General features: G+C 37.6%; 1 protein-coding gene across 2 annotated transcripts in view; it reads left to right on the forward strand.

Annotated features, from left to right (window-relative positions):
- The window catches only part of PPP3R1 (protein phosphatase 3 regulatory subunit B, alpha), a 39453-nt gene that overhangs the window by 21465 nt on the left and 4262 nt on the right, over positions 1-13726 (forward strand). The window contains exons 1-5 of one of the 2 annotated variants that reach the window (XM_051783900.1): positions 912-1004; positions 1107-1131; positions 3244-3283; positions 11808-11984; positions 13433-13492. In XM_051783900.1, the coding sequence (XP_051639860.1) occupies positions 3271-3283; positions 11808-11984; positions 13433-13492 (250 nt within the window). In that variant the 5' untranslated portion in view covers positions 912-1004; positions 1107-1131; positions 3244-3270. Of the gene's footprint in view, positions 1-911; positions 1005-1106; positions 1132-3243; positions 3284-11807; positions 11985-13432; positions 13493-13726 lie in introns of those variants that run through there. The other variant, XM_051783899.1, reaches the window with a different exon arrangement.

Genomic DNA, 13726 nt, shown 5'->3' on the forward strand with positions numbered 1-13726 from the left:
AAGTAAATCTGTTGTGGAGTGTTGACTCTGTAAAAGCTGCATTTCTTCAACAAACCATGTGTCACTCATTTCTAAATGTGCTGATATGCTGTACAGGAGAGGATAATCTCACTTTGTGTGAGGTATACTAAATGTATCTGGTAGGAAACACTAATATTATAATGAGGTTTTAAAATTGATGATCTTATGAGTTGTATCAGAACCTTGTTACTCTTGTATAAATCAACTACTTTATCAGAGATAAAATGACATCTTCGGACATTTTACAGTGGCTTTTGTCTTTATAAAGGAGTATCATTATCTGAAAACTATAAAATAAAGTTTCAGTGCAGTGTTATTTTACTGAATAGAGTGTATAATTATGGTTATGTTTTGCAGTAACTTCAAATTCTGTTAGCGCGTCTAATCACTGTATTTTTCAGCATTCTTTAGAATGCTGTCTCATCCTAGTGTTAAACTTGGGTAATTCTTTTTATTAAAACTGTTCAGATGAAAATGTGTACCTGGTTTCTTTCTCTTTTCTTAAAGGGCTCTTTAGGTACTTGATGAAGTCTTGTAGCTGTGCTTCCCTCCCTGCTTTCATAACATGTTAATGTGGTTATACCTCTAACCTTCCATTTTACTTACTCCCTACTACTCTTAAACAATTCTTTTTTCTTAAGCAACAAAGTACTTAGTGCTTGTGTTTCAGGGCTTATCTTCTGTCTCATGGGTACACAGACTGATTGTATTTGGGGACAAGTGACCTTCTTGTACAGCTGCTCAGAATATGATGAAAAATTCCTGCCCCCAAGACTAAATAATTCATCTTCATCTCTGAAGATCAAGGCTTTGGTATAGAGCAACACCTTTGTGTTTGTCCAGGTCACAGCTGTGCAAACAGGAATCTTGGCATGAATAGCTCAGATATTTGCACCAAAAAACCCTGCAACCAACAGCTTTTTAAGTTTTAGTAGACTTCTGGATCCTCCTGACAAGATGAAAATTCAGCACATCAGTACCAGGTAACTACTTTTTAAAATACTTTATTTAAGTACTATATGGCAAATATGGAATAATCATGTAATTTTTACATTGTCACTTACTAGATTTTTCTGCTTTTTTAGGTATCCAAGATCCAGCCCTGGATAGGTAAGTATTCTTAACACTTTTTCTTAGCAGTAACTTATTTCACAGAAAAGCTAAGCTGAAGTTTATTTCACTTTTTTCTCTGCTCTCCAAATATTTTTTTAGACTACTCCATTTACATAACTTGATTATGGCTTAGCATGTGCATCTAGATGCATAGTGAGGCTCCTTATAAATGTTACACTTAGTTCATGAACTGAAAATGATTCCCCTTTTTTCATTTTTTCCTGCTCAGTTTTCAAAAGCATTTTATGTTTCTTTAGGCAGATTGATTGATTACTAGAAATTAACTTTTCCCAACACCTGAACAACGATGTAAATGCCCAGAATAGTCTTCTAATGTAATTATGATTGTTTATTTGTGTGCATGTGCATAAATGCACTGGTTTTAATTCAACTTTCTCCTTTAATTTGCAGCCTTCCAGTCTGGTGTTTTTCTTGCCTCTTCATGACCTCGTGTCTTGAGCAGCCTAGCTGGATCCCCTGGTTCCTGTTTCTTTTTGTTTCAAAATTCTGCTTTTCCCCCCGTTTTAAATCCCCTACCCTTTCATATTCATATACAGACACTTGCCTTTTGCTGTCTGTTTTGGTCTTTGCTGTTTTTCCTGAGACTTTGGTTGGGTTCCATCCAAGATTTTCCATGTGACACTGTTCTCCTGGATTCCCTGCAGAATACCTCAGTCATGCTTCTGAATTTTTAGGGACCTGATGGTCCTCATCTACGTTTCTTATTCTGCTACTTTGTCTTGCTCTGAGTAGGCATTGGGGAAGAAGTTAAGGCTATATCTGTTGCTGCTCTTACAAAGGAAATGCATGAACTTTTTTAAAGAAGCTACAGAGCTTGTGGATTGTGGGGGATAAGCAAAGTGAAAGTGTACTGGAGGTAAAAGAAATGCTACCCCCCCCCCCAGCAACACATCTCTTCTCAGACATGTTTAGATTCACGAGATGTTTGTTCTGCCCCTCTCTGACCTAATTAGGAAATGCAGCCTCATGCTTCCAGGCTAAATGTAGTTCTTCCTTTTTTTTCTCCTCTTCTGTCAAGTAATCTCTATTTCTGTTCAATTTTGTATTATTTTGATGAGCAAGTGCTCAGCTGTGGAATCCCTTGTGCTCTACACTGTGAGAGAATCACTGCTGAATAGAACGTGTCTTAGACTCATCTGAAATATGTTTTGTTTTCTTGTGTAAAACACTCCCTTAAAAAGATTTTTTTTTTTGAAATGGTTATGAATCCCTTCAGTCATCTGGTCACTCCCTTGCTAATGGTTTCATACAAGTCATTAAGTATGTGTGTATTGTGATCTCTGGCTCCATTTGGGGGAAAACATCAACTTTTAGTGTCTTTTGGCGTTCTTGTGTCAGCAGTTCATCTTGATTTCAGTGTGTGCAAATTTCAAGTGTTGGTACTCTCAGAGTTTTAATTTTTTGTGCTATTGCTGCGTTGTAGTTTAGCAAGGATTAAAAATCGTGGTTTGACTTTCCATTTGGCTACAAAACAGGAACATATTAACTTAGTACATTACAAAAATAATGAAATGTAAAGCAGTCATGTCGGAATTTCTGGTCATGTAAAACACTTCTTTTGCTTCATTCTTCCTGTGTGAATCCTTTTTGGGGGGAATGGGCATGTGGCTCAGGGGAAAAAATATACTACACTTTTCTTCTGGTAATTGAGTAAGATTTGTCATCGGAATTCATAAGGACATGTCTGTTTCTATGTAGAAAATAAAATAGTAAAGCAGGCTCGGTAAAGTTTTGAAATTAAATATTTTTAAGTTCAAAAGTAGCAATTGCTCAATATTTAAGTGTTTGTTTTTTTGAGTTTAGAATATGGGATTGAAGTTCTTACTGTAATTGTGTGCACTGACATTTTCATGGGAATTCTCATCTGGGAGATCTCTCAATGGTTTCATATTTCTTTGTATGTTTTGGTAACATAGATCTATCCAAATAAAACACTGTCCATGACTGGTGGGTCTAAAAGATATATCTTTTAAGAACAATGTAACTTGTATTACCCGAGACCTTTACAGTGCTGAAACTTTAAATAGTTTCTCAAAGCTAATTTGGGAATAATTGCAACTTTGTTCTGTTTTTCTTGTTGTGTTTCAGGGAAATGAGGCAAGCTACCCCTTGGAAATGTGCTCACACTGTAAGTTTTTTTTGCTTGCTAACATTGTAATGTTAGATGGAGATGGATATGTACAGCTGTCATGTATGTTATGCAGTTTATTTACTAACTGAAAGAGTAAAAGGGTTAAAGATACCTTTGGAAATGATACAGCTTTTGCTGTTTCATTGTAAACTCAAAAATCAGTCCATCTTTAAAATAAAAATCACTTAAAGTGGTTTTTTTGGTTGTTTTTTTGTTTGTTTGATTTTTGTTTGTTTGTTTTGCTTTTTTGTTTGTTTTGTTTTGTTGTTTTTTTTTTTCCCATTAGAATATGAAACAAACTTCTGATAGTTCTGATGTCTGTAGGGTGAAGTGTTATAACTGATAGTTTCAACCCCTGGGGCTTTTCCATCAGTCCTGGTGCCAGTTCCTCAGAGATGCAGAGCAGCTCGTGTTGCAGTCAGTACTGTGTTAGGAGTGAAGTATGTTGTAGGGTGCCTAAACTGGCTTTGTGCCCTGAGAGGAGAGAGAGGTTGAGACTAAAAGAGCAGTTTTTTCCTGTGTATGCTTGCAGCCAGGCAGGTGGGTGAGAAACCACTTGGTGTTACTTGCTTTTGGCCACGTGAGAATAAAGTTCATTGCTCCCTCTCAAGGGGTTTAGTCTACCCTGTAAAAATAACAAAGTATTTCTTGCCTAAGGCTGACCAAAGAAAGGGTTGTCTTGTGAAATGTCCCTGTGGTGTTATGCTAAGGGCACCTATTCTTAGCTGCTTTTTCTTCAGCCCTAAAACATGTGTAGACCTGTGTATGCATCTTATTGGACCACTTGATAAAATTCCTCATCTTGGGTGAATCGAATTTTGTTTTTAAACAGGGAAATTCAAGATAGGGACTGTTTCCTAGATTGATTTCACAGTGCTCATCATAATTGACCTCAAACCATTACATGAAATAAATAATCACTGGGGAATCTTTGTCTAAATACATTTTTTCAGAGAAAGGAGGCTTTAGCTGGTAATTTGCGAGTCCTCTATGCCTAATACATATAATTTGAGTCATCAGTTTGTAAACACTTGAGAATCTTTGTCCACAGCAGTGCATGGCTGTGATATGCTCCCAGTATTACTATTTTGTTAAATATGGATATGTGATTGGAGTTTCATTTTTGATGAAGACTTCTGTAGTGTTTTCGTATGTATCAATCTTAGATTACTGCTCCATTGGTTTCTGAAGAGGGTTTTTTTTTTCAACTAGTCATGTCTCTATCAGAGTTCTAAGTAGTGTGTTGCCATCATTAACTTCTGATTCTAGACCAAGCTGTATTTGTTGGTAGCAACTGGCAGCCTAAAGGTTTATTACTGAGCTTGTTTGCCTCTATTTATTGCAGAAAAAGTGAGGATTTTTGCATTATATCTGTGGTTAAAATGTGTGTTGAGTATATGGTTGTTTAGATCATGGGAGACATCAGAAATGTATTTATGCTGTTTGCATGGTGGCATTGGTTTGTAACCTCTGCCTGGTGGTGCACTTGCTGCTTTGGTGGTCTTGTTTTATAAGAATAATTTTGTGTTTAAGTTACATGAAGCAAATTCAGGATACCACGCAGAGGATGCACACCGTTGAATAGTCAAGTATATTCTTTATCCTTTTATTTTTAAAACATTAGTTCTTTTCAGTGGGTGAATTAGTGTTGTTGGATTCCTTAACATGGTTTAGTTTTGTTTCTCTGCTGTGCCATGTCCCAGAAATTACTAAAAACCTAGTGCCGTTTGACATGGTGAAAATTTGATGTTAAATTTGATGTCAAATTATCCACAAGCAAATTTTATCATAACAAAAAAGATGTGGAGAAAACTACTTTGTAGTAGAGTAAAAAAATACTTCACAGTATAGTATGTTTAGTATAAACACTATATTGTAGTGCGGTTTGATTTTTAGGGTAAGGAGACTAGTATCTCTTTTCTAACTTAGGAAATTGTAAATGACACATCTGAAGTCATGAAAAGGATTAGGCCAGCTGTGTGTAAGCATATACAAGACAAGTGGTTGAATGTGTTCTCAAGGGCGTCATCTTTTTGAAATCCGATCTCCAAGACTGAAATGGCTGACTTGGTTGCTACTCTGAAACGTTATATTCGTGAATCAGATGAGACTGTAGATAGGGGTGAGAGTTTTGCTGAAGGTCTGTTTTATTTTGAGATCTCTGCAATCCATTCTTATGAGAAGAAATTAACCTGGAAACATTTGAAATTAATTTCAGAACATGTTTTATTTACAAAAAATATTTCCCCCAACACCTTAGCAATGTTCTTGTTTATAATGATCTCATGTTTGAAGAATACGTGGAAATTGGGCTCTCTGTGACCACACTGTGGTCTGGTTTTTTGTTAGTTAAAACTTTGAACCAGTATTTTAAGAGTATCTGAAAAATCAGCTTTTTAAATAGAGGTTTAAACATTTAGGTAAACACTTAGATTCTAGAAGTGCTCAACACCTCCTTCCTAAGAGATGTACAGCCTTTCTAATAGTGTCTGGACCCTTTGCAGATGACTCTGTGTGTGTTGTGTACTCTGCAGCAAAGGATGCACCGTGTTTCTTAATACATAAACAGTTATCCTGTTAAAGCATCACTTGAATGCAGGAGATTTCGGAGTTCTGTATTTTTATGGATGCCCCATCCCCTGGAAGTGTTCAAGGCCAGGCTGGATGGGGGCTCTGAGCAACCATGGCGGGGGAGTTGGAACTAGAGGATCTTTAAGGTGCTTTCCTACCCAAACCATTTTATAATTCTGTGATTTTTGTGGCATCCTTTACTTTTGACTCTCACATTAACAGGAAGCTACCTTTACATTGACTAGAAAAAATATCATTAAATTTTTCTTTCAGACTACATTTTTCAACATAGAGCACACTGAAATTGGCTTTTAATGAAGCTTTTTGGGTTGCTGCTTGAATGGTTTTTAGAATCCTATCTGAGCATCAGTTATGTGCATAGCAATTTGAAACAATTATTTTAAAACATAACAGATCATCCTCTGCTGTTGTGTTGGGGGAAGGAGTGGGGTACTCAATGTAGACCAACATATTAGAAAGTGAACAACTGGGGGATAAAGCTCCTGCACTAAAGAGGGAGTTAGGCAGAACACTTGCATGTAGTTTCTTGGAAGCATTGGAGTCCTTACATTTTAACCTGATTCATCACATTTTTAGATGTATGCAAATGAATTCAAGATACGAAGCAGGTGTTGGCTCTAGAATTTTAATACTTGGATGAAAGAGGAATGAATCTTTTGAAAGTACCAATAGCTCTTTAACAAAAATTTCTTAAAACTGGAACTGTTTAACCCTCCCACACACCCCTTTTGTTAATTTACAAGGTGAAGGAAACTCAAAATTGATTAGAAAAAAAACATAAACAATTCTGTGTGTTTTAAAACAGTGAATAATCTAATGTTTCAACAGGGCTACCAGCAAGGCCTTTTAAAGAAAACCACTTAGCAGCTATTATTTCCAGCCACGTGTTAAGTTTGTGAGCTCAGGCATCAGTGCTGAGCTGATGGGATACTGTCCCTTTCCACGGAAAAGCGTGGGAAGCACAGAGCCAAGTGTCAGCTGGTGAGCACAGCACTAAAAAGGCCAACTCGAGTGTGAGGGAGGGGAACACTCACTGCGGCCAGAGCTCGGGGCAGCTCCGACCTCGGGGATGAGTCACCGGCAAACTCTGCCTCAAACAATGTAAACGAAGCTTGATCCTCCTCACTTTGCTCCGTGGTGGTATCGCCCCTTTTACCCAACCACGGATTTGGACTGCCTTGGATTTCCCTAGTGTTTTCATCGCTGTCCTGTTCTCCTGAGCTTGTCTTGTAAAATTCTGTCTGCTACTGCCACCATCAGTCCTTCCAGCTCAGAAACCTTCCCTGGATCTGAACTATGTCGTGCGTTTCCAGCAGAGCTTGAGGGTGTTTGTGTGGGCACTGGGTTCTCTGCAAGGAGCCTGCAGAGAAGAAGGAAAGTCTGTTTTGTTCATACACTGGAAATTTAATTCAGTGCTCTGTTCTTCGGTAAGAGCTATGTGGAATTTTAAGCAAGTCTGTTGATAAATACCAAAGAAAAAGAGGTCTTGTAAAAAGAGGCACATCCATCATAGATGAAGACTCTTGTATATATGCGCATTCTGGGAGATAATCTCAACAAAAAATGAAGAGGATATTATTGAAATCTGCTGGTATACATGAATTTATACTGTTTTCCTTTTAAAAAGCCAAAGGAGAACAAAGAAACAAACACTAAATCCCAGAAATCCTACATAGTTTTTAGGTAAATTCAACCTAAGCAGGGGGAGTCAGCAGAAATAAAGGCTGTGAATTAAAGGAAGAATAGACAGAAACTATGCAAATTTAAGTCATGTTGTACTGTAATGCATTCGTCCCTTATTTTATATTCATACTCTTTCATTTCTTTAAGCTGTTTTATGAAGACAAAGATGCTACTGAAATACAAATTTTTTTCAAGTGTATAAGCTTTTTAAAACTCAGCTTGTGGAAAGGATTTAACAGTAGGTGAGGTGCTTGCAATATATTTAAGGAAAATAATTAAATTCTGATACGAAATCCTCAGGCAGTCAGTTATGAAACACTGCATCTGCAGATGTTTATCCATATATGTTCATTATGAACAGAGGTTTTTATGCTCACGAACTATTAAAGAAATTTTTCCTATTCCTGTAATTACTTTGCTTTTTCATTATTTCCTCCTCCAAGTACTGTCATCCGTGGTGTGTCATTTGCCAGAGACAAAACATTGGAAGAGTTTGCTGTTTGGTCAGCTTTTGGCAGAGATACTAATTTTTTCAGTACTGCTCTTTGACTTGTTTTTTTCCCCCTCCCCAAGAGTAGAACCTCTCTCAGTAGAACCTCTCCAGTGCAGGCAAACCCTTTGCTTGAACGTTTCAAGGTTTGGAATGAGAAATTTATAAACCCCTTTCCAGTAGAAACTGCTGCTAAATATCTGTACTTGGACTGTGTATCGCAGTTGAACTGGTACAAGCTATGAAACTGGATGTGTGTATATGTGGACAAAGAGTAATTAACATTTTCAAAGTATCAGGACTCTTTACTTTCCTAATTTAGGCAACTGTTGCTTTGTTAGTTCAGCAGAACATTAAACATTCTTGAGAAATATTCTTACATGCCTCTCCAACCTCTTCCCCTTCTCGTCATCTGATTCTTATCTTTACCATCTGTGATCTTGAAGGCCCTGACTACAGTCTTTAGAACAAAAACATAAATCCGTGTTTTATCTGCTTTTAAGTGTTGCTGGTTTTTAAATTTAAGCACCTGGCTAATTGCAAATGCAAGGCTGGTTAACCCAGCAGTGGTTCTTGTGCCCTGCAGATGTTGGCAGAGATTGTCCGAGTGTCGGATCAGTTTCTGAATGTCCCAATAAAATGTTCTTTTTTAAAATTCATATTGGTAGGTCCTGCTAGAGATAACGTTAGCTCAAGATAAAACACCTTCCTGACAACAGTTTGTTTTCTTAGCACATCTTGTGGGGGAGATCTTGTGATGGCAGAGTTGGTCTTGTCTGTCTTTTGTGCCAGCTCGTGCCAATTTAAACTGTAGCAGTGTTCGAGTGACTTGTGTATTTGATAATTAGCTCCACTTCATAGCAGGACATTGACAGAACTCTGGGTCTCACTTTGAGTCTTTACTTATATATTTGTGAGGAAAAATAGCATGGACTTGAGCTCCCAAAGCAGGAAATATAACTGGTGTTGTGAAATAAAACTTGCTTTAATGCTGCTTCTGGGTTGTGAGAAAATGGTGCAATCTTAATGACTGCTGGTCTGCAACTCTGCCTCAGGCAACTGCTTCTTTACATCCTGATTTGTAAAAATATCATTGCTGTGTTTTGATGTTTAGGATTTTTTTCTGTGTAATTTAGAAATGTTTCAGAACTTGCAGTTTATTAACTCATTTGCTTTTGTGACAAGGGAGAAGAGATCCAGCTGTGTTAATGCTTCTGTCATTTTTCTGCATTGTGACTTTGTGAAATTGAAGAACAATGAAGTATTTCAGGTTGCTTAGGAGGCTTTAGCACTGACTGAAATGGAAAGATTTAGTCTTTCTATTAATATTGGAAGTGAGATTCCACTGATTTGGTAGGAGGATGACAGTGCATTATATACACCATAGGCACTACTACCAGTTTGCTGTTTATGAAGTAATATAGGTATAAATTATATTTATTCATATACTCATTTTACATTGGAAAATGTGCTTACAAATGTAGTGTGACAAGCCACCCTTAATATTTTTATGCTTTTGCAAGTGCTTGTGTTATGAGGATTTTTTTAGGATATCAACTCTTCCTATGGGAGTTGCAAGCCTGGAGTAGAGCTTGCAGTAAGAATGGTTCTCCCTTTCACAGCTTGACAAGGTGCTGGCTTTGCATAAAACTGGGATAGGTCCCCTAACTGTCCAGTGGCAGGACTGGGAGTGAGGGTGGATAGAGCCTACCAGTGCCAAGACTGACTCCATTTAGTTTTAGGAGTTTGAGGAAGAATGGAAACAAAGGAGTTTCTGTGAGCAGAAGCAAAAGTTGGCGAATACCTTCAGTGTATCTGCGAGAGGAAGCATTTTGTGCTGTTGGAACTCCTAAAATTGCCCGTGGAACTCTGCTTTGCCACTCCCTTTTAATACTGCCTTCTGTTAGTCACATGATTATGTTCTACATGTGGTGCTCCAGCTCCTCCCGTGTGATCTGGAGGGTTCCTGTGTAGCTGAGCAATGTGCTTTTGCCCCTGCAGTGTTGTGCTGCTCAGGGCACACCTTCAGTCATGTTCGAGGCTTCTGAGCAAACTGGGGCTACAAGGGAAGTTTCACTGCAGTTGAGAGGTTAATTAATTGAAATAGCACACTGGGAACTGAGGAAAGCAGGTGAAGTTTAGTCTTATTTTTATAGCCCTAGAGGCAGAATCAGATCTGTCACTTGCTGGCACAGCAAAGGGAAGATTGTTCTGGGACTATCGACCCTTTTTTGCCCTCTGCCTCTGCAGTTGCAAGCAGTAACCAAGCCTGACTTGACTGCAGAATGTCAGAATTTACTACTCAGGCAAAATAAGTCTTGACAGAAAATCATGTGCTTCTGGACTCTGTGTGCTCTCTGCCTTTCATTCTGCAGTAGTGCAGTTGGGAGGATCTCTGGATTTGCGTCTCATTTGTTTTAGACAAGGATATCAAGGAATTGAAATGAAGCTGGTTGCTGTTTTGGTCTTTGAATCGGCTGCAGTTTCCAAACATCCAGCTCTGCCTCTTGCCTGACCTTATGTAGAAAGACTCAGAGCTGTTTGGCTTTATGCAAAAGCCTAAGAAGGTATTAATGTGATGTGAAGTGGATCAGGTGGTGGTATGTGCCTTGTAGAAGTGAAGATACAATTTTTGTTACTGTTGGACCAAAAACACTAAATGGAGCTAAGAAATACTGAGGAGGCCGCTCATGTTGGGGAGAAAATTGGTCGGGGGAGTTTGCCAGCCTGGAGTTCTGTGAGGTGTGTTTGCTGTGGTTTGCTGTGTGCTGGTCTCTTCCTAGGGCTTCCTAAGGACCTCAGTTCCTCCTTCATAGCCAAACATGGTGAGCAACAGCTGAACTAACTTGAGTCTCATAAATCAAGCTGCTGATAGGATATTTTCAGGTTGTTATGGGTAAAGTTTTTCAAGCTTTTCAGCAGCAGCAAAGTACAAGATTGCTTTTGGTTGTTTTTACGGATTCACGAATTTAGTGTATCCCTGGCAAAATCAGACATGTAGAGTACTGGGTGTATGGTTGAACTGAGATTCTCCATAAATTTGAAGAGGATAGATGAAGAGGTAGTGCTGCAGAACCTGAATTTACTTTAATTTCTGAGACAAAAAAAAATAGCTGTATGCAGGTCATGGCTGCAGGTGTATCTGTTTCCTGTTTGAGATGGAGAGAAAAAAATATCTTAGGCCAGTCAGAGGGATATTTTGAGTAGGTGAGTCAAGTGGTCAACAGTGGGAATGTGTTAGCAAGCTCAACTTATCACATAACCCAGGAAATCTCACATTTACTGTGCTGAAGAAGCACCGATTTTGCCTAATAAGTTGAATATAATTGTCTTTCTAACATCTTATGTTAGTCTAGTGTAAAGGTAATGCTAGCTCCTTCAGAGACTACTCATTCTCTTCTTTAATTTCTTCATACCTGTTATTTGTAAAAGCTGTCTGATTAAGAACTTACTAAGCATCCTAAATCCTTCAAAATGTTGTGTCAGCATGTGGTATTCAGTGAGTCACAGGGCTAACTGTATTATGGCTGGTGCAGGGAGGAAAAAAGGTGAGGCTTATTTAAAATAAAATGGTAAGGCTTGTGTTTGTCTTCAGAATTTTATGTTACCTTTACTGCCTTCCATGAGAGTGTTTAATAGCTGTAATAAAGTAGGAGAAAATCTTGTAGGAAGGCAATGAAATGTGTGTTGTGTTTAACTGCTAAGGGTTTACTGAAGCCTTTCTGAGAATAAGTGTGGGGTTGTTTTTCATTTCAGTTGATGCTGATGAGATAAAACGACTAGGAAAGAGGTTTAAGAAGCTTGATTTGGACAACTCTGGTTCTCTGAGCGTGGAAGAGTTCATGTCTTTACCTGAATTGCAACAGAACCCGTTAGTACAGCGAGTAATAGATATATTTGACACGGATGGCAATGGAGAAGTGGACTTCAAAGGTAAGGCACAGTGCTCTGTGACAGGGGGTGGCACTTTAGCAGAACTTCCTGGAGCTTCAGAACACTCCAGTTTTAATTCAGCTCAGAAAGGAGGGGTGAAGAAAACTTATTAATCAAAATAAGGTGCTAATTCCTAGTGGAACTAAATACCAGTAAAACTAGTTTCTCTGGTGCATTAGGGCACTCCTGAATGAACTGCTTAAAAGAGCAGATTGTATAGTAATAGCTTTCAAGGTCATGCTGATTTAGGGCTACTCATTAAATATCTCTTAAAGTGCTTTAGTTCAGACTCTTAATTGTGATGCTATCTGAAAAAGGTGGGGCAGGCTGTGTAAGTGGTGTGTCTGTGCATTAGTTGTACTTATCCAAATGAAATCTGTCCTTAGTTGGAGCATTTAGAAAATAGAAAGGGGCCCAGATTTTTCTGTTCATGCTTCTTTTATAGGATTTTTTTTAGGTAGATCTTAAAACACTTCAAGTAAAAAAACCAAAAGTTTTGATTTAGTACATTGCTCAAAATTTTAGACTTAATTTAAATATTCATGATTAAAAGGGCCAGCAGGTTATAATTTTCATTACTAGTTTGTTAAAACAGCCTCTGACCCTTAGAAGTGATAATATTTGTAACTTGTATTCAAGCTGATACTCAGTATCTCTTGTTGCATATGACTGGAAAAAATAAATTTCTTGAGTTTTTTTTAATTGCAGAAAGTTCTTTAATCTCATTTATAGTGACAGGCTGACATTTTAAATAAAATATTAACATAAAAGAGCTGCTAACCTTTGCAAACCCCCTCAGTTTTCTATAGGGATTAACTACAGGGTAACTGGAATTTTGAGTTTTGATCAAAAGCAGTCACTGTGGTATGGAACTATTCAAAATCTCCTTGTGAAAAAATAAGCAGTGATGAAAGATGATGCTTTATTGTCTGTGACATTGAGCTGTGATTAATACAATTATCAAGAGCTGCTCTTCTTGGGAGGGAACAGGAAGTTGTCAAAATCAATTTTCTTTTTACCCTATTTCTTAGAGAAAAGTATTTTTTTTTAGCTATTTCTTGTAGAGCAGTTTTCAATTTTAATGTAATTCTTTTAGTTGGGAAACCAGTCTTGAGAGGAGCTGTACAATTAAAATCCCCGATGGAGTGGATTTAGTAGAGAACTTGGAGTTTTCTGTCAGCTTCTTCTGTGAAAGTCCAGCAACAAAATTACTGAAATCCTGGTGTAACCAAGTCTATTCAGTGAACACAGTATTTCATTTGGGGTACTTCCCACTAAAGAATATTAAAGTATCAAAGTATGTGGACACTTAGGTGTCACAAGGTAGACAATATTTTGAAGATTTTATGGTAATTCTTTGAACAATTTCTAAAAATTTCTGAATATTGATTTCCTTGATTTATTAAATAATACACTTTTTTAATACATGTTTTTCTTGCGTTATTTAGAATTTATAGAAGGAGTCTCCCAGTTCAGTGTCAAAGGAGATAAAGAACAGAAGTTGAGGTGTAAGTATTTTAATTTTTCCTTAACAAAAATTTTTTGATCCTCAAAAAATATACTTGTTAGTTAAGATTGAGAAATCATCAAATCCGGATTCTTGTAAAGAGTGGGAAATCCTGAAGGTAGACTGTAAGATTTTTGCACAGTTTGTAATTTTTTTTGTGTGGAGATTTGCCATACTCTTTCCTGCAGGGAAGATTGGAGGAGGTTGCCTTTTGATGAACTTTCAGTAACTGAAG

Source organism: Manacus candei, unplaced genomic scaffold, assembly GCF_025592945.1.
Source record: "Manacus candei isolate 608988 ecotype Guabito, Panama unplaced genomic scaffold, ASM2559294v1 h1tg000017l, whole genome shotgun sequence".
Classification (NCBI taxonomy): Eukaryota; Metazoa; Chordata; class Aves; order Passeriformes; family Pipridae; genus Manacus; species Manacus candei.